Below are 21,631 nucleotides of genomic sequence, written 5' to 3'. Positions count from 1 at the left end.
GCTGAAATGACAGCAAACTATGTGATCTTTCATTTGTTTGTTTTACCTTTGTTTGTTTTGCCATGTATTTGAATATATCCATTATAATGATCTTGATAAAGGAATTCACCATGCTGGTGGAGATCTTTAAAAAATATATATATATAATTTGCAACATTGTTCCACAGGTTGGAGGCAGACCGTAAGCTTTACATGCTGACCAGACCGGACACGTCGCGTGCTCCGCAAAATAAATGTAGAAATCCATGTTATTCAATTATTGCACCCACACTGCTCTCATGCGCCAACGAGCGTCTGCGTTGCCAAGGGCTAAAATAGAACTCCTTTCTGTTTCTGACGCAGATCGCGCTGAAAGTCCTGCCTCTCCCATCTCCTCATTGGTTTATAGAAGCATGTACCCACGTGCCATCTCCTCATTGGTTATACTCACGTGGGCGATTGAAAGACAAACTGTTTTGCCGGTGGTCGTGGTAATACTATGAAAGTTTAGATGCCGATTACCATATAAGTTCAAAGATGGAAAAGCCTGGAAGGAGGGGAGATGACTAGAAACGATTCGGTTGGCCGTTTTATGTGTGGATTAATTGTCTGAGTAGAGGACCGTGTGCATATCAGGTAAAATAACAACTCAATGTTTATATCCCAGGACAAATTAGCTAGCAACAGCAAGCTAGCTAAATAGGACAAATGATCTAGCAACTAACTAGCTAAATTGCCATACATGTTTAATGTTTTTCGACCTGTCCCCAAATTAATGACATTGGTTCAGAGTTTGTTTTGATATTTTAACCTGCGTGCCGTGATCGCGTTTGGTGTAGGGGGACAAAATAAATGTATGCACGATAGCGCACGCCCCAACTGTTGCAAACCAAATGCTAGCTTAGGTAAAAAAAATATTTTTCCCAGGGTAGATTACGTTTATAAATTGACTGGCTAGGCTTTGGGACAGATTGCCTATACAATAGGTACACAAACTACCTGACAGTGAGAGGCTTTTAATTGAATCCTGGCTTCAGTGTTTACCCTCGTTTGTCTCAAAATACCTGTGATTATTCTACTTCACATGAGGAATTTCATTAGTTATTGTAGTCACTGCACAGCTTTACTTCCAAGGTGTTAATTTAGGCTTTACTTGAAACAGTTTATTCACCCGGACTCCCTTCATCACTAGGCAGAGATAATAGGAACCACTAAGAAAGGAGTTTGACGCGCACGTGCAACAGAAGATGGTAGTGTACCAAATTCTGAAAATTCATGTGGTGCAGTAAACATAAATTCATCCAATCCACCAATGTAGCTGAAGGGCCACATACTATAGCAATTCATTTGAATGTCTGTTCTATCCATTGTATTCATACTGAACAAAAATATAAACGCAACATGCAACAATTTTACTGAGTTACAGTTCATATAAGGAAATCAGTCAATTGAAATACATTCATTAGGCCCTAATTTATGGATTTCACATGACTGGGCAGGGCGCAGCTATGGGTGGGCCTGGGAGGGCATAGGCCCACCCACAGGGGAGCCAGGCCCAGCCAATAAGAATGAGTTTCTCCCTACAAAAGGGCTTTATTACAGACAGAAATACTCCACAGTTTCATCATCTGTCTGGGTGGCTGGTCTCAGACGATCCCGCAGGTGAAGAAGCTGGATGTGGAGGTCCTGGGCTGGTGTGGTTACACGTGGTTTGCAGTTGTGAGTCCAGTTGGGCGTACTGCCAAATTCTGTAAAACGACATTGGAGGAAGCTTATGGTAGAGAAATTAACATGAAATTATCTGGCAACAGCTCTGGTGGACATTCCTGCAGTTAGCATGCACATTGCACACTCCCTCAAAGCTTGAGACAGCTGTGGCATTGTGTTGTGTGGAAAAACTGCACATTTTAGAGTGGCCTTCTATTGTCCCCAGAACAAGGTGCACCTGTTTAATGATCATGCTGTTTAATCAACTTCTTCATATGTCACACCTGTCAAGTGGGTGGATTATCTTGGCAAAGGAGAAATGCTCACTGACATGGATGTAAACACATTTGTGCACAACATTATAGCGAAATAAGCTTTTTGTGCATATGAAACCTTTCTGGGATCTTTTATTTCAGCTCATGAACATGGGATCAATACTTTACATATTTTTGTTCAGTGTATGGTGGTTATCCATTGTAATTCTCTGGTTATCCTTCTTTCCATCTGTTATTATCTCTTGGGGTTCCTGCAGGAGTCCAGATGGAACTTCCTCTTTGCCTTCTTGGCCTTGCCTGCCTTGCTGCAGCTCTGTGTGCTGCCCTTCCTACCCGAAAGCCCACGCTTCCTTCTGATGGAGAGGAGGGATGAGGCCGGAGCAGAGAAAGGTAAACCCTCTTAAATAAACACACGCACACACGTGTTTACATTGCCTTTGCATATATGGCTTGCTGAGATGAGGACTCATCAAAAAGATGCTGCAGATACAGTGTTGTCTGTCTACTTATGAATATATTCATCACACATTGCATTGGAATGGATTACATGTTGTAACGTCTGCTTCCAACTCACACCCTCAAACACGTAAATCCCCTGAACACAGCTCACTTTCCAGCCCACACTTTCACACCTAGATCCCCTGAACGCAGCTCACTCTCCAGATCCCAATCAAATGAATTCTAATCACCTGTTCACACACCTGTATGTCATTATCACACACCATTTAGTTCAGTTCTTTGCACCCCATCTCTGTGAGGTATTGTCTGTTTTCCCCGTGATTTACTCCTCCTGTGTATGATAGTTTTTGCCTGCCTCACGACGCCTTTTGCCTATTCACTGCCTGTACTTTAGCGTATCGGATTTCCTGTTATCTACCTATTGCCTGATCTCTCGGACTACGTTACTAGCCTTTTCCCTGCCTGTACTGTTGCCCTTTTGGACCCCGTGTGTATGACCTTCTGCCTGCCCCTGGACCCAGCTACCTGCCTCCTCCTATGGTCCTTTTCAATAATCACCTGTTGCGCCCTGCGCTTGAAACCAGCTCTCTGTCTCCCCTCGTGTTCATTACACATGTAAGGGGAACATGTTGATTTTAGCTCTTCAATCAATGCTGTATCATGCTCTTGAGCTAGCCAAATTGCATAAATGATGCCAAAAACTCCTGCACAGTGCTGAATTACTGAGGTGCTCATACACATGTGACCAACAAGATGGTGCTGATGGAGAAGGGTGACATCTTACGAGTTCCAACCCAACTTTGCGATGTATAGACTTTTATTGTGTTTATCTTTACTTTTTTTTTGTACAGAAATTCTATTATCCCATATGACCGCCAAGCATCTCTGGACATCAGATTGACAGTTACTAACCTCGATTTCGACTTCAAATACGACTTCAAATCCGACTCAGCTGTTCCACTGTTCGTACTAGACCCTATTCCTTTGTTCCACGGGCTACCAAAACACTGCAGGCATAGATGTGGGGAAAAAAGCTGTAGTCCTGGTGGCGCAGCGGTTTAACGCACTGCGTCTCAGTGTTGCGGCATCACTACAGCCTGGGGTTCGATCCCAAGCTGTGTCATTACTGCCTGTGACCGGGAGTCCTATAGAGTGGTGCAGAATTGGCCCAGTGTTGTCCGGGTTAGGGGAGGGTTTGGCCGGAGGGGCTTTACTTGGCTCATTGTGCTGTAGCGACTCCTGATGGGTGCCTGTAGGCTGACTTTGGTCGTCAGTTGACAAGTGTGGCTTGGCAGGTCATCCTTCGCCGCTCCCAAGCCTGTTGGGGAACTGCAGCGATGAGACAAGATCAGAATCACGAAATTGGGGAGTAAAAGGATGGTAAAAAAAAAAAAATTGTCGACAAAGAGATAAACAAATGGCGCTCCCTTCTGTTCTATTGTTAAATCTCCAGTCACTCGAGAATAAGATGCCGGTTGACCTTCGTTCAAGAATCTCCTATTAGCGAGACTTGAAAAGCTACAATTATATGTCTTACTGAAACGTTGCTGGATGATGCCACTATGCACGTAGTAGTACTCGATGGATTGTCCATGCAGCGGCAGGATTGTATAGCGGCTTCAGAGAAGTTGAAAGGAGGAGGACTGTTTTTTAAATGAATAACAACTAGTATGCTGCTTCCAGTGTGAAGGACATATCGAGCTTTTGCTCACCTGATTTAGAATACCTCATGGTTAGTGGCAGATCCTTTTATCTACCAAGACAGTTCTCATCCGTAGTTGTCTACATCCCTCCACATGCCCACACCACTCTGGCAGTCAATGAACTGTATAGGGCCATAAACAAACGGGGATACTTAAAACCATCCTACCTCACTTCTACCAACATGTCTCCTGCACCACTAGGGGAGCTAAAACTCTATTCTACCCACAGAAATGCATACAGGGCCCTCCCCCGTTCTGCCTTCAGGAAATCTGACAATGACTCCATTTTCCTGCTTCCTGTTTACAAATAAAAGCTCAAACAGGAAGTACCAGTGATGCGCTCAATACGGAAGTGGTCGGCTGTAGCGAGGCTACAAGACTGTTTATCTTGTACAGACTGGGATAAATTCCGAGATTCATCCGAAGCATTGAGGAGTTTACCACAACAGTCACAAGCTTCATCAAAAAGTGCATAGACGATGTCATCCCCACAGTGACTATAAGAACGTATCCAAATCAACAACCATGGATTACAGGCAATATCCACGCTGGGCAAAAGGCTAGAGCTACTGCTTACAAGAAATGGAACACGGACATGGACACATACAAGAAAGCCCGCTACGACCTCAGACGAGACATTAAACATGCAAAAGGACAATATAGGAAGTTGGAGGAATATTCAAATCAAATCAAATTTATTGGTCACATGCAGATGTTATTGCGAGTGTAGTGAAATGCTTGTGCTTCTAGTTCCGACAGTGTAGCCATATCTAACAAGTAATCTAACAATTCCACAACAACTACCTAATACACATAAATCTAAGGGATGGAATAAGAATATGTACATATAAATATATGGATGGGCCAAGGCCGACCAGCATAGACAAGATGCATAGATATGTAAATATCATTATGAAAGTGGCAGTAATAAAGTGACTTTGTTAGTGGCCAGTGATTTCAAGTATGTATGTAGGCAACAGCCTCTCTGTGTTAGTGATGGCTGTTTAACAGTCTGATGGCCTTGAGATGGAAGCTATTTTTCAGTCTCGGTCCCAGCTTTGATGCACCTGAACTGACCTTCTGGATGGTAGTGGGGTGAATAGGCATTGGCTCGAGTGGTTGTTGTCCTTCATGATCTTTTTGGCCTTCCTGTGACATCGGGTGCTGTAGGTGTCCTGGAGGCAGGTAGTTTGCCCCGATGATGCTTTGTGCAGACCGTACCACTCTTTGGAGAGCCCTGCGGTTGTGGGCGGTGTTGTTGCCGTACCAGGTGGTGATACAGCCCGACAGGATGTTCTCAATTGTGCATCTGTAGAAGTTTGTGAGTGTTTTAGGTGACAAGCCACATTTCTTCAGCCTCCTGAGGTTGAAGAGGCGCTGTTGCACCTTCTTCACCACACTGTCTGTGTGGGTGGACCATTTCAGTTTGTCCGTAATGTGTACGCCAAGGAACTTGAAACTTTCCACCTCCACTGCTGTCCCATTGATGTGGATAGGGGGGGGGGTGCTCCCTCTGCTGTTTCCTGAAGTCCACGATCATCTCCTTTGTTTTGTTGAGTGAGAGATTATTTTCCTGACACCACACTCCGAGTGCCCTCACCACCTCCCTGTAGGCCGTCTAGTCGTTGTTGGTAATCAAGCCTACCACTGTTGTGTCGTATGCAAACTTGATGATCGAGTTGGAGGTGTGCATGGCCACACAGTCATGGCTGAACAGGGAGTACAAAAAGGGGGCTGAGCACTCACTCTTGTGGGACCCTAGTGTTGAGGATCAGCGAAGTGGAGATATTGTTTCCTACCTTCACCACCTGGGGTGGCCCGTCAGAAAGTCCCAATTGCACAGGGTGGGGTTGAGACACAGGGCCTCAAGCTCAATTTTTTGCAGTCTGTGCCTGTAGACCCTGCCACATACGTCTCGTGTCTAAGCCGTTGAATTGCGACTCCACTTTGTCCCTATATTGACGTTTCGCTTCTTTGATTGCCTTGTGGAGGGAATAACTACACTGCTTGTATTCGGTCATATTCCGGTCGTCTTTCTATGGTTAAATGCGGTGGTTCGCGCTTTCAGTTTTGCGCGAATGCCGCCATCTATCTACGGTTTCTGGTTAGGGTAGGATTAATACACAGTGGGAACAGCATCTCATATGCACTTCCTTATAAACTCACTGTGATTACGAATCGGTGTGTAAATCTATATATTATTCTCTGAGGCTACCCGGAACATGTCCCAGTCCGTGTGATCAAAACAATCTTTAGTCTTATTACACCGCTTGTCGTACGTGTCAGGGCTGGCAAACAATAATGGATTACAAAGGGAAACACAGCCATGAGTTGCCTCGCAATGGATAACTCCCAAATGAGCTAAACGCCATTATGCTTGTGCCGAGGAATATAACACTGTGCCTTGCATGAAAGCCCATGTTTTTCTGGATTACTGTGTGATCTCGCTCTCTGTGGCCAATGTGAGCAAAACGTTTAAACAGGTCAACAATCAGACTGAATACCAGGGCGCATTCTCAAAGCATGGGCAGACCAGCTGGCAAGTGTCTTCACAGACATTTTTAATCTATTCTTGCCCCAGTCTGTAATCCCAACATGTTTCAAGCTGACCACCATTATCCCTGTTCCCAAGAGCTCCAAGGTAACCTGCCTAAATGACCATCGCCATGTAGCACTCACATCTGTAATTACGAAGTGCTTTGAAAGGCTGGTCTGAATACCAAAATACCACATCAACACCATCATTCCATCATCCTAGATCCACTCCCAATTCGCTTAAAGGCCGATCCCGATTTAGGAATTTTTACATTTCCTACTCACTTTGCAGAGTTTGGTATTCAGACTTGCCTTATTCAGTCGTGTAACACGCTCTACAGGTGTGCCTACCTTGCGCACTCTCAATACATTTATGTTTTTGTGAAAATTTCATTCAATGGGGTTTTCAGTACAATTATCTTAAGCCATCCCTTTAAATACATTACACCTTTTTATTCAAATTTTGTTGACAGACTCAATAGAATACATTGAGAGAACAGGTTCAGGATATGGGGATCAATTAAAGAAAGCCATTTACAGTTGAAGTCGGAAGTTTACATACACTTAGGTTGGAGTCATTAAGATTTGTTTTTAAACCACTCCACAAATGACAGAAGTAAATTTTCCAACAATTATTTACAGACAGATTATTTCACTTATAATTCACTGTATCACAATTCCAGTGGGTCAGAAGTGTACATACACTAAGTTGACTGTGCCTTTACACAGCTTGGAGAATTCCAGAAAATGATGGATAATAATTTGAGTCAATTGGAGGTGTACATGTGGATGTATTTCAAGGCCTACTTTCAAACTTGCTTGTCGTCATGGGAAAATCAAAAGAAATTAGCCAAGACCTCAGAAAATAAATTGTAGACCTCCACACGTCTGGTTCATCCTTGGAAGCAATTTCCAAATGCCTGAATGTACCACATTAATCTGTACAAACAATAGTAAGTATAAACACCATGGGACCGCGCAGCCGTCATACTGCTCAGGAAGGAGACGCGTTCTGTCTCCTAGAGATGAACGTACTTTGGTGCGAAAAGTGCAAATCAATCCCAGAACAACAGCAAAGGACCTCGTGAAGATGCTGGAGGAAACTGGTACAAAAGTATCTTTATCCACAGTAAAACGAGTCCTATATCAACATAACCTGAAAGGCCGCTCAGCAAGGAAGAAGACACTGCTCCAAAACCGCCATAATAAAGTCAGACTATGGTTTGCAACTGTACATGGGGACAAATGTCCTCTGGTCTGATGAAACAAAAATAGAACTGTTTGGCCATAATGACCATCGTTATGTTTGGAGGAAAAAGGGAAGGCTTGCAAGCCGAAGAACACCATCAAAACCGTGAAGCCACCCCCGTTGGCAGCATCATTTTGTGGGGTGCTTGGCTGCAGGAGGGACTGGATGCCATCTATTTTGTAAAGTGCACATGAGGCAAGGAAAAAGATGTGGGTATATTGACGCAACATCTCAAGACATCAGTCCGGAAGTTAAAGCTTGGTCGCAAATGGGTCTTCCAAATGGACAATGACCCCAAGCACATTTCCAAAGTTGTGGCAAAAGGGCTTAAGGACAACAAATTCAAGGTATTGGAGTGGCCATCACAAATCCCTGACCTCAATCCTATAGAAAAATTGTGCACAGAACTGAAAAAGCGTGTGCCTGCAAGGAGGCCCTCAAACCTGACTCAGTTACACCAGCTCTGTCAGAAGGAATGGGCCAAAATTCACCCAACTTATTGTGGGAAGCTTGTGGAAGGCTACCCAAAACGTTTGACCCAAGTTAAACAATTTCAAGGCAATGCGACCAATTACTAATTGAGTGTGTGTAAACTTCTGACCCACAGGGAATGTGATGAAAGAAATTAAAGCTGAAATAAATGACTCTACTATTCTTTTTCACATTCTTAAAATAAAGTGGTGATCCTAACTGACCTAAAACAGGGAATTTTTACTCGGATTAAATGTCAGGAATTGTGAAAAACTGAGTTGAAATGTTTTTGGCTAAGGTGTATGTAAACTTGCGATTTCAACTGTATTTTTTCGTCTGTTTCAGCACCAACTGGTAGATTTAAAAACACTAATCTTGTAGTGGCAATTTTAGGGTTAGGAAAGTATGAATCATTACAATAAAAACAGTTTGGAGAGCCTTTATGCACAAAGTACTGTATATTGATGAATTCAAAATTATAGTGGTTTGATTAATCCTGAAAGTCGTCATATTGACGTTCCGTCCATTAAATATTGGAAGGTGGAAGGGAAGTGTACAATAGGAGTTGAAAAATAATCCTCTAAATCTACCCTAAATCTCACTAATCATGTATGACAACTATCCAGTCGTTGTGAACCGTGAGCCAGGCTTATCCTGCTTTGTGTTGTCTGAGTTCCATAATGATTCAAATAGGCTACATTTCCTAAGGCATTGCACAACGTTAGCCTAGTATGATCCACTAATGCTAGTGATCCTCAGAAACAATTTAAGGATTTTAAATGTTTCTATTTTTTTAATTGCACCTTTATTTAACTAGGCAATTATGAACAAGCCAGTTATGAACAAGTTCTTATTTACGGCGTGCAATTGACACTATGGGACTCCCAATTATGGGACTCCCAATCACTGCCAGCTGTGATAGAGCCTGGATTCGAACCAGGGACTGTAGTGACGCTTCTTGCACTGAGATGCAGTGCCTTAGACCGCTGCGCCACTCGGGAACCCAAATGTGACAGAGGAAAGAAAGGTAAACGGAATGGACTGGTACATTTATCTTTGAATGTGGGTTCATAACAAACAGTGTTTGCAGTCATTCACAAATGTTGCTGTGACATTTGGTGTGCTCTGGGAGAGGATACAATGTTAGTCCTTATTAATGGTCTCTGTAATTTTAAGTATATGCGTTGCATTGTAGTACATTGAAGATCCATTCTTCTTACTTGGCACGCATTCCTAGGGGTTCCAGTAGGCCTACTTATCTCTGACATTGAACAAACCTAACTGAATATATTAGTATTGTGCATTTTGTGAAGGAAAGGTAAGGTTATGTTCATACTGTTATTGAATGTAAATGAAGTGCATTTCTCTTTGAATCGGTTACCTCTGTGCCCGTGCCCTGCCCTTTTTATATTGTTGGTAATGTTGGTAATTATCAGAAGACCTCACCTCTAAAATGTTTGTGTAGCAGCTACGAACTTAAACCGATCATATTTTGACAAAAGTCGGCAGACTCTGGGCTGGAGCACGGAAAGTGATTATATTATGGAATCCTTATGTATAATTGTGATTGGTGCTTTTAATCAATATTGTACTGCCTTGTTTTGGTTGTATGTTTGTGGAGCTGTGTGTCTAGTGCATGTTTCAGGTATCCCTGTCCTATCCGTGGGTGAGACGCACGCAGCCCTATAACCAAATACAACTTAACAATACTAAGATAAAACAGGTTCTTGTACATACAGCGTGGGGCATGGGAATTAAAAACAAAGATAAGATGCAACAATTTATTTTCTGCTTCTCGTTGTTCAAATGCACAATCGGGGTTTCAAGAGCTCAAATGTTGTGCTACAGACACATTCAGAGTTATACAATATACATTTATTTCAATCAAGACTGTTGCAACACTTACTGGAAGGTGTGCTCAGGGAGGACAATGGTTCTAGATGGACTAAGAGCATTGCCATAAAACTACTTTCACGATTTGATTATACTTTAATAAAAAATCACCATGCCAGCCAACAAAGCAAGAGGATCTGTGAATGAATGCAAACGCAGTTTATAAAGGCAAAGCCTCTTTCTTGATTGCCAACGAGCTGCACCTGACTGGCGAGACAGAAGAAAGCTACTCTTAGTGTTCACTGGTCACACCTGCATGAAAGAGTATGTTGACGCTTCTAGTGGTGACGCAACCGCTTTGGCCGAACTGTCCACATACTTTACAAAATCAGTCATATTTCTGACTTTCCCTTAAACCTTTTGGCAAACGAACGGCATGGGGTAGCAAGGCACAGGACAAACAACATGCTACATTTTGAAAGTTCACTTTCATACTGTATAGCCTAATGTCTGATATCCCTAAAGGATTGTGTGATCAGTGAAGTCTATGGAGACATGATTCTCCCTGGTCTTTGAAGTCATGTTATACATTACCCATGGAGACCTTTGAATAGACTGCCTGCTGCCTTTGTACACAGGAATATCCCACAGTCATGTTTCCTGGGAAAGGTTAGGATGGTTGAGAGTTAAAACTTGGAAGGATGTGCTTTTTGAGGAAGTTCTACTCTTGACAGAATGGGGCTAAGAACCTTATGTTAACTTGAAGTCTAAAGGAATATCTATTTTTTTCAGATCATCAAATACTGTAGCATTTGCGCTCCATCCATTCATTTTTCATGCCTCAAATGTACCAAGTTCAGTCGTGTCCTGGACATAGTCCAGGTTTCTGCCAAAAGACAAAAAAATATTTATTGATTAGTACCCCTAGTGGCCAGCCATCTCATTTTACATCCCTGGCTACTGTAATCGTTTGTGTCCATATTGTTATTCTTCACTGATTTAGGAGTAAGCCTTAACGCAGCGTGCAACCCTCTTTGTATAGTGGCAGTCATTGATGCTACATAATCCTTTCCTCTGAAAAGAGTCTTTAAAACCCCTTGGAGTCGATGTCCGTGCCCACGCAGAAATCAAATTAGCATAATACAAAAATCCCCATTCAAAAAATCGGTGAGTTTAAGCTAGAGATTGCATTAGTCGATGTTGCACTTCTGCAGAGAAAGGTGACAGAGCTACAGCGGTGAGACGCATCAGACCATGAGGCAATCCCGAAAAATGGATTTTCTCACTAAATCGTCTGTAGCATCCGAACGGTTTGGCCTACAAACGGAGAACACCATCATGTTCGTAAGAGTTATCGTTCCATAGAGGGTTAATACGAACGTGATGGTGTTCTCCGTTTTGCTCTATGACCCCCACAAGCGTCTTGGGAGTCGTCTGAAGTCGGTACAGACAATCTGCCAACTTCTGTCTGTAGGGTCGAACAGTTTGGGCTACGCACTAATAATACCCCTCTGTGGAAAGGTAAGACTCTCAAAAACATGTACAGTGTCAGTTTTATTCTAGGATGCCCACAGGCCACATAAGACTCATCTGAAGGTCCCTGGCTACCAGTTGAAAGACCCCTTGACTTTTTCCACATTTTGTTACGTTACAAGCTTATTCTTAAATGGATCAAATATTTTTTTCCCGTCATCAATCTACACACAATACCTCGTAATGAAAAGGCAAACTGTTTCCTGAGCAATGTTTGCACATGTATTAAAAATAAAAAAGAACTTGTAAATGTAAATGATGTATTTCAGACAATTTGCGTGACTCGAAATTGAGCTCAGGTGCATCCTGTTTCCATTGATCATCCTTTAAGATGTTTCTGCAACTTGATTCGAGTCCACCTGTGGTAAATTCAATTGATATGAAATGATTTAGAAAGTCACACACCTGTCTACATAAGGTTTCACAGTTGACAGTGCATGTCACAGCAAAAACCAAGCTATGAAGTCGAATTAATTGTCCGTAGAGCTCTGAGACAGGATTGTGTTCGAGGCACTGATCTGGGGAAGGGTACCAAAACATTTCTGCAGCATCGAAGGTCCCCAAGAACACAGTGGCCTCCGTATCAATGTTTTTTTCCTGATCTTACTTCTATCTCTCCAATATAGGACAGGCACTGTAGAACAAACTTCCTGTAGATTTTTTGGGGGACTCTCTTAAACTTGTCAAATGCCATTTAGTCGGGAGCTAATAAAATACCATTTACTGTGCCCTTAAGCTCTGTGTTTGTGTAGCTGTTCAGAAGAGGACATTGTGAATGGAGAAAAGGTTTTAAATTTATGCAACATGATAATACTAATGATCCTAATGGAAAATGCCCCATAGATATTCATTTAGAGTCCTCCAATCCTCTAAATGTAATTATTGACGGAGAGTCACGTCATTACATCCCCCCCCCCCCGATATACTGTAGGCCTACCATAGGCGAAATGAGTCTCACTAGTGTTGAGTAATATGCTGTTAAAAATGGTGTAGGTCTTATTTATTTAAAGAGCATATAAAAGTTAGAAGCAAAAGCCTACAATTATTTTAGCACCGTTTCGGCTGCTCTGAGGCAAGCATGGGGACTGGTCTTGATAAATCAATGAGATTTTTACTTTCACTTAATCTCCGTTTGGGTATTGGTTAGACAATAATTCAAAAATTAGGGTGCAGAAATGTTATGCCCTTAGTGTAAACTTTATTTAACTAGGCAAGTCCGTTAAGAACAAATTCTTATTTACAAGGACAGCCTACTCCTTCCTCGTGCCCTGCGGGGATTCTTTAGCTAAATAGCCCAGTACTGTACTGCACGTTGTACAGCGCCATATTTTTTTATTTCCATCCTAATGGAAACCCAGAGGGTTTTTTGTTTTTATTGGAATAGAAAAAACATAATTTGAATCAAATTGATTAAGCAAGTATTGGTCAAATGTTTGGACACACCTACTCATTCCAGGATATGTCTTTTATTTTTACTATTTTCTACATTGTAGAATAATAGTGAAGACATCACAACTATGAAATAACACCGGTCTCCCACGTGCCACACATTTTGTAGTACAGACATGGACCGCTCTCCCTTATGTAAGGAATTAGGCACTTTCCCATGTTTACTACAGTATGTATTGTAGCCTGCACAGTAGCCTAATACACAAGTAAACATTTTGTTAATAAAATATTGATAAAAAATACTCTTTCAAAATGTAGATGTTGATTTAGTTATGGATCTATAACGAATTACTATGGGAATAAATATCACTGATTTTACAGAAATATTGGAACAAAGTTGTCTAATGAAGGCAAACAATTTAGAATCCTCCAATCCTGTAGCCTACTCCTGACCGTCACGTTGTACAGCGCCATATTTTCCATTCCATACTAACGGAAACCCTGAGGGTTTCGTTTTTCTCTGAATAGAAACACCATAATATTAATAAAATTTCTTAAAAACAATCACATATACTATGTTTTACAAAAGGTTTTAAATTCTCTGGTAATGCCAATACGGAATGCTATCAAATGCTTGTCACAGACACCCTCTGGTGTCAAACTAGCAGTAGCTTGCAGTAACAGGAAAAATGTCTGACAATCAAATTATGTGCCACAGAATGCTGCGGCAGCACGCAAAGTATGACGCAACTTTTAAAGGAGGAACCACTGTAGGTTGGCAGGTACAGACCACGGCCGTCACTAAATCCTGCCTGTAGATTTATACTATCACAATCCCTAGCCCAGCGTGATGCTAGTCAGACACAGGGTGTTCTGTTCCCTCATTCCCTTTTGTTTTCATATCTCCTCGCCATATTTATAGTCTTCAATGTAGCCTCTTTACTATATACTTTCTGTGTAGAGATTTACTGGAGTTTGAAAACTATCAGCATGAAGCTGCCTGGCCTAAGGCTGACATCATGCTGCAATGAGAATGCAACACCTGTCTGTACATTGTGATAGGTTGTCATCGCCATAAATGGCTTCGCCATAAATTGTCCTAAGGCATTAGGATTGGAGCTATGCCATTGTTATAATGAACTTATTATGAAAGCGTTATATTTTTTGCCCTCAAGTTGTTGCGCTCAAATTTTTCTTTCCTTTTGTCAAGTGCTCTGTGACAATGGAAATGTGAGAAGCATTTGCACAAAATAAAGCTGCATTGAATTGTATTTCATCTCCATCTCCTCTCTACCGCCCCTTCTCTTGGTCCCTCTTTGTCAGCTTCTAAACATTTACACATTTGAATAGATCTTTCTGAGATCACGGCATGGGGTTCTGTACTGATAATACCCTGGTGAGATCTCTCCACTAACAGCCTAATGTTGTTTCACAGAGTCTGTCTGGTCTCGATAAGGCCCCTTTGTTGTGTGTATCACTCTGCGTGCTGTGAGAGGACTCAGGTTCCAGTACTGTCTTACATAGCAACACACTTATCCTATTGAACACAAAATAGTCCCTCCACGGGAACAATGTCACTGTTTATAATCTCCCTACAGAAAAATAAAGCCGCGTAATCCGGTACACAAATGCAAATTTGGCATGTAATTAAATCACAGGTAGGCCTGTTCAGTTAAACAAATTTAAACAGTCAGTGTTTTCCGAACTTGTTTGCTGTCACCTACATAGTTTATGCAAGACTATACAGTAGGGTTATTGCAAATTTGGCATAAAATTAAAGCATGTGATGCTGGGAACATGTTCAGTTATACAAAGCTTTACAGTTTAATCTGTTTCCAGTCACTGCAGTGTTTTTCATTTTATTTTATTTGAAATTTTACCCCCTTTTCTCCCCAATTTTCGTGGTATCCAATCGCTAGTAATTACTATCTTGTCTCATCGCTACAACTCCCGTACGGGCTCGGGAGAGACGAAGGTCGAAAGCCATGCGTCCTCCGAAGCACAACCCAACCAAGCCGCACTGCTTCTTAACACAGCGCGCCTCCAACCCGGAAGCCAGCCGCACCAATGTGTCGGAGGAATAACCGTGCACCCGGCCCCCTTGGTTAGCACGTACTGCGCCCGGCCTGCCACAGGAGTCGCTGGAGCGCGATGACACAAGGATATCCCTACCGGTCAAACCCTCCCTAACCCGCGACCGGCTGCGACACAGCCTGGGCGCGAACCCAGAGACTCTGGTGGCACAGCTAGCGCTGACTGCAGTGTTTTTCAACACCAGGCTTTTGCTTTTACCAGTAAATATTTGTTTACAAAGTTGGTTATGTCAAGGTGATGATGGGTTGAACAAAAAGGTAAAAGAAAACACGTGTAAAAAAGTATGTACCACGTACAGAATTTACCAATTATTTCCTGTTCAACTTAACAAACAACTCAAACCACAACTTGGTCTTGGTTCAATATAATAAGCACTTTGGGAGTCATTGTGTGTGTGTGTGTCTCAGCCTTCAGAGCCTTCCTAGGCAAGAAGGACGTGTCCAAGGAGTTGGAGGAGGTGCACGCTGAGAGTCGGGCCCAGAACACCCTGCACATGGCGTCCGTCACCGAGCTTCTGCTTAACCCCGCCTTGCGCTGGCAGGTCATCACCGTCATAGTCACCATGGCCTGCTACCAGCTGTGTGGCCTGAATGCCGTAAGTGGCAGCTTTCTCTCATCTCTGACAATTGAGTGTACTGTTCTCTGAGATTTTTTTTTCCAGTGCATTTGAAGGTATTATTATTGGGGATTATTTGTGTCATCAGAAATGCACTTCATCCAACTTCCATTTAGCGTGGGTTTGACCGGGGGGGGCTTTATTTGGCTCCTCGCGCTTTTGTGACTCCTAGTGGCGGGTTGGGCACCTGCAGGCTGACCTCGGTCGTCAGTTGAACAGTGTTTCCTCCGACACATTGGTGCGGCTGGCTTCCGGGTTAAGCGGGCGGGTGTTAAGAAGCGCGGTTTGGCGGGTCATGTTTCGGAGGACGCATGACTCAACCTTTGCTTCCCGAGCCCATTGGGGAGTTGCAGCGATGAGACAAGATCGAAATTGGGGAGAAAAAGGGGGTAAACATTTTTTATATATATATATTTACATTTTAATCTAACAATGGAATTACTAATACGTGGCTTGGCTCTCCAGCAGCAGTAGTTGAGATGGAAGTGTTATTAAGTTGGTGACAGTCGGGGGGAAGAAAAACTCCTACTGATAGATAATAATCCCCTTTCACAGACAAACGTCTAGATGTTATTTGAACTTGCTGAATTATTCATGAAAAGTTTATACAAGACGCTTCCTGGGATTTATGGGAGTATGCAATCTATTGCATCAATGCTCGATGTGCTTATTCATTTTCCAGTCCTCGAAAAACTTATCTCCCCCCCACCAAAAAAAAAAACTGTTTTCAGGAATTTAAATTAACATTTTCTTTTTAGATATATTGCCATATAGTCACAGAACTTCACAAGCAATTTTTCCCAAGAAACTTCATTACGAATGCATTACTGGTGCCTTTGCTGTGTGATAGGAACAAGATACAAGGAATGAGATGCTGATGACAGTGTATGAGCATGAGGGCTCGATTAGTATCAATCCAAGGACACAGTTGAACAAGAGCAAATGGAACATATGGCTTAATTAAATCACTAATCAACCTTTGCACCGTAATTGCCATTAAATTGGCATTTCTTTCCGGCCCGTAAGACAGACAGGAGATTGGGCTTGCAATTTAAAGGACAGGGATGTATCCATAGAGAACATTTTTAAGTGTTCTATTTAATTCAGTAGCTGTATCCTCACTGGCGTAGTTACTGTACAAGGCTCTTACTAGCTCCTCATTCACTGGACCTTTAAAATATGCCAGTGCCACCAATCACTTTTGTAGTAATGTGTTTATCTTCAAAATGAGCCGGTAGTAATGTTCTTTGACTTCCAAAAATAAACCGGCATAGCGACACTTCCAAAAAAGGGATTTGGGTTTACATTCTTGGGGGTGTTGCTATCCCTTTCAATTTTGTAGGACAAATAACTCAATATTATAAAGGCATTTATTTCTAACCTGCAATTGGGCAAGGTCCATGTGAAAGTCTCAATAAATTATGCAGATTTTAAACGCAAAGTCGGTCCCTCTCCTTGTTCGGGCGGTGTTCGGCGGTCGACGTCACCGACCTTCTAGCCATCGCTGATCCATTTTTCATTTTCCATTGGTTTTGTCTTGTTTTCCTTCACACCTTGTTCCAATCCCATCAACTACATATTGTGTATTTAACACTCTGTTTCCCCTCATGTCCTTGTCGGTGATTGTATGTTATGTGCAAGTTATGTTCCGGTGTGCGACGGGTTTTGTACCCACTTTAATTTTTTTGTATATTTTGGTTTTCTGAGTTTTGTGAGCACTTATTAAACGACTCCGTTTATACCAAGTTCGTTCTCCTGCGCCTGACTTCTCCGCCACCAGCACGCACCCATTACAGTTGAATTCCCCTGCTCCTGACCTTGGTGGGTGAATTGATATTTATGCAGTCTTTTCTATATTCTCTGCCTATTCCAACTACTTGGCACTGGACTGCTTTAATTCTGAAACTGATAAAAAAGGCATTCATCTCTATACAGTATACATCCATTTCAATGGTTAAATGCTATTTGAAATCAGGGTCATTTTCAATGGGTTCAGTTGGTGTGGAGTATCACTTATTCACATGTATTTATTGATATGGGTGGTGTACAAATGATATGAGCACATGCAGGCCAAAGCTTTGATGTGGCCTAAAATGTCCACACTTTTGATGCGGTGGTATTGGTTGATCATTGTTATCTCTTGACAGATCTGGTACTACACCAATGGGATCTTGAGGGACTCGGGCTTTGCAGAGAATGTGATCCCATACATCGTCCTCAGCACAGGCGGTATAGAAACACTGGCTGCCATTGTCTCAGTGAGTAAAACCTCTCAGGCTATCTTAAAAACAACTAAAAGCTAACTTTTAAACACACACACCACCATGTTCAGCAAAATGCTCCAAGTTGTCTTGACATTAGTCAGCTTCACTGCAGGTGAGTAAATAGGCTACACAGGAACCTGTGAATAACCAGTCCTTTCAGTGTCCAGGCATTGACCTCAGAGTCATATTGTGCAACTCTCTGTAGTCACAGGACAGCAACCCATAATTTCTGAGTTACTTGTTCACTTCACAACATTTTGTGTGAAACCGGATTAATTTTGTCTAAAAAAATGCTTTTTCCTCTTTCTGGGAACTAGGCTGTAGATATACCATACAAGCTTTCGCAGACTTCAAAACCATCTCAACCAAATGTTCTCAGTTTAGGGAAGCCTGGTGAAGACAATTTAGATTTGTGAATGCCACACTTGTGAAAATAGATTATTAATCTCATCTAAAATCATGCATTTTCCTGGTGAACTATCCATGCAAAGATATTGCCTAGAAACTAAAAATTAGGTGTGAAAGAGCAGTCGTGTCATACTGTATTATCATATAAAAAAACATTAATGCGGTCTTTCCTCATTTTCAGACAACTTTAAACAGCTTTGAATGATTCACAGATCATACTTCATAGATTAAGATAACTGACTACAATTCCACAGTATTTGTGATCATTGAACCATAGTTTATTTTATTCCATTTGTCATTTAGCAGATGGGATTTTCGCAAATTTTATCCTTGCCCAATTTGACCTCTTCCCTGCATGAACCACATAGCCAGTGATAGGAATTCATTTCCCAGGGCTTTTTCAATTATATTTCCTCTGTTTGTGTTCCCAATCTGAACAGATAAGCAGACCATTAAATACTTCCCTTTCTCTCCTATCTGGGGTTAATTTGTTATACTTTTGTTTACCAATTCTTACAGACGGTTTATAGTTGTTCAACCAGTTTTCCACCAACCCTATCCCTTACCCTAAATCTAATCCTAGCCCTATACAGATGTTGGATCTTAATTTGACCCGTATCGTCAGAGGAGTAAAATAATCCTGAAGCAGGAGGATTTGAATGTCTAAAGAAATATTTAGAATTGCCGCCAGGGGGCAGCTAGAATAGGTGTTTTTCTGTACAATACAGTACCGTAGCCTACCTACTACCTACATTGTACCTTAGACTGCAGGTCCACTGGGTGACATTTCAAGAAGCCTACTGTAGCCTACATGCAGCTACCGAATATATCTTGTGAAGTCTTCTGTGGTACTAGATTGTAATAAATTGACATACTTGTAAGGGGGGGAAATTAGGCAAAACTGGTATTTTAAAATAAAATTGTTTTATTATTGTTCAAGGCAAGCAATAGGCAGAATAAATCTTTGGACAACGACCTCCACATTAGGAAGGTTGCTTAGCCCTACAAGTTAATTGCATTTATTTAAATGTTTTCAAGAAGTAAAACAAATAGTCTGATAATTTACACGTCAAAATGTCTCAGCTCAACAAAATTGCAAATACAACTGAGAATAATACTAAACTGTACATGCAATTAAATGATTTTCATTTTTACAATTGTTGTGAATTAGTTTAGATTTGATTATTGTATCAATTTATATTCATCCAATCAATGTGATCACAATATTGAATGATAATGATTGTCGCATGATTAAAGAGACAGGGAGTTGGAGGGAATTGCAGGAGTGGGGATGGTGAAATCAACTGGTCAACAAGCTGTTCAATCAGCTGTCAATCAACTGATGGGCCATCAGCTCAAATCAGCATATCAACTCAGACAGGGAAACACAAACCTTATCGGTTTTGACACCGTCCCTTAAATATGCCATCAAATAGGCCATTCCCCAAACTATTTGAACAAACTTTGATATTGTATTTTGTCTCTGTTGTTCATTCAGTTAAGCCTTCACTTGTTTCACATGGGCTGCGTTTTTTGCGTGTTTTTATTTTTTAAATCAGTTGCTCTAGTTCATGCTCCATTGCGCTCCATTCCCTATGTTACCTCACTATTCTCAATTTCATCTAGTCTTTATATCTTATATTAATGGCCTATGTCGGCAATTCGTTTTGATAGGCTACTAGTAGGCTACAGTAGGCTATATTTTAGGCAGGTGATGTTTAAGATAAGGGAGGACTTTTTTTTTTTAAATGAGCATGGCCTTATTTCTATTACTGCTTATTGCCATTCATATTCTATTCATATATTCTATTCATATTCTATTCACCCAGCTCAATGTAACATTGATAAGTTTAGGCTACTACATGATACTCATGATACATTCAATACCGCCTTGCACACTCTTTCCTGCATTTAGCTGATCTAAGAGCTGATCTTTAGCTGATCTAAGATGTAATCATTAGTCCAACAGTTGGAGAATTTATTTTGGACAAATTCAGGTATGTTTATACTAATCAATCAGAGACGAGTGTGGCTATGATCCTGTGCTTTAGCAGACACCTCGTTTCGTTCCATTTGCTTCCGTTAAAGAAATGCCTGAAGAATTGCAACATTTACCTGGAGCTAATGCTGCAGATAGCAATACTGGGTGACTTGAAGAGTCATAGTCAATCGATCAATAATATAATAATACTTTTAGCAATTTTTTTAAATCTTTAATTAGAATCTGTAGAAACTGAGAATAGAAAGGTTCAGAACGTTTGTGAAGCATCACAGCACAGTTGAAAAATATATGGCAAATAGAAATCCAGTATGGATGGTGTTAAGAGATAGATGGGAGGGGTTGAATGGAATTGTAAAATAGATTGTAGGCGTAAAATGTATATAGTATGTATAAACTGGAAGTAGAAGCCTAAGTGTTGTTGTTTATTAGTTTACTACAATTAGGGGAGGGTTTGCAGGAAATAATAAAGGAAAATATAGCTTGGAAAATTACAGAGAATTATGTCATGGCTTTAGAAGCTTCTAGTAGGCTAATTGACATAATATGAGTCAATTGGAGGTGTACCTGTGGATGTATTTCAAGGCCTACCTTCAAACTCAGTGCCTCTTTGCTTGACATCATGGGAAACCAAAAGAAATCAGCCAAGACCTCAGAAAAAAAATTGTAGACCTCCACAAGTCTGGTTCATCCCTGGGAGCAATTTCCAAATGCCTGAAGGTACCACGTTCATCTGTACAAACAATAGTACACAAGTACAAACACCATGGGACCACGCAGCCGTCATACCGCCCAGGAAGGAGACGCGTTCTGTCTCTTAGAGATTAATGTACTTTGGTGTGAAAAGTGCAAATCACTCCCAGAACAACAGCAAAGGACCTTGTGAAGATGCTGGAGGAAACAGGTACAAAAGTATCTATATCCACAGTAAAACAAGTCCTATATTGACATAACCTGAAAGGCTGCTCTGCAAGGAAGAAGCCATTACTCCAAAACCGCCATTAAAAAAAGCCAGACTACGGTTTGCAACTGCACATGGGGACAAAGATCGTACTTTTTGGAGAAATGTCCTCTGGTTTTATGAAACAAAAATAGAACTGTTTGGCCATAATGACCA

At 41.5% G+C, this 21,631-nt stretch overlaps 1 protein-coding gene across 2 annotated transcripts in view; it reads left to right on the top strand.

The window, feature by feature from the left end:
• slc2a9l2 (solute carrier family 2 member 9, like 2) overlaps positions 1 to 21,631 on the top strand; it is a 247,011-nt gene that overhangs the window by 90,619 nt on the left and 134,761 nt on the right. For both annotated transcript variants that reach the window (XM_055910005.1, XM_055910007.1), the window contains 3 exons: positions 2,219 to 2,351; positions 15,635 to 15,822; positions 17,991 to 18,101. In XM_055910005.1, coding sequence (XP_055765980.1) covers positions 2,219 to 2,351; positions 15,635 to 15,822; positions 17,991 to 18,101 — 432 coding nt within the window. The remainder of the gene's footprint in view (positions 1 to 2,218; positions 2,352 to 15,634; positions 15,823 to 17,990; positions 18,102 to 21,631) is intronic.

The sequence above is a fragment of the Salvelinus fontinalis genome, chromosome 3 (assembly GCF_029448725.1).
Source record: "Salvelinus fontinalis isolate EN_2023a chromosome 3, ASM2944872v1, whole genome shotgun sequence".
Taxonomy (NCBI): Eukaryota; Metazoa; Chordata; class Actinopteri; order Salmoniformes; family Salmonidae; genus Salvelinus; species Salvelinus fontinalis.
The sequence above is the reverse complement of the archived record's forward strand: the minus strand, read 5'-3'. Positions and strand labels throughout refer to the sequence as shown.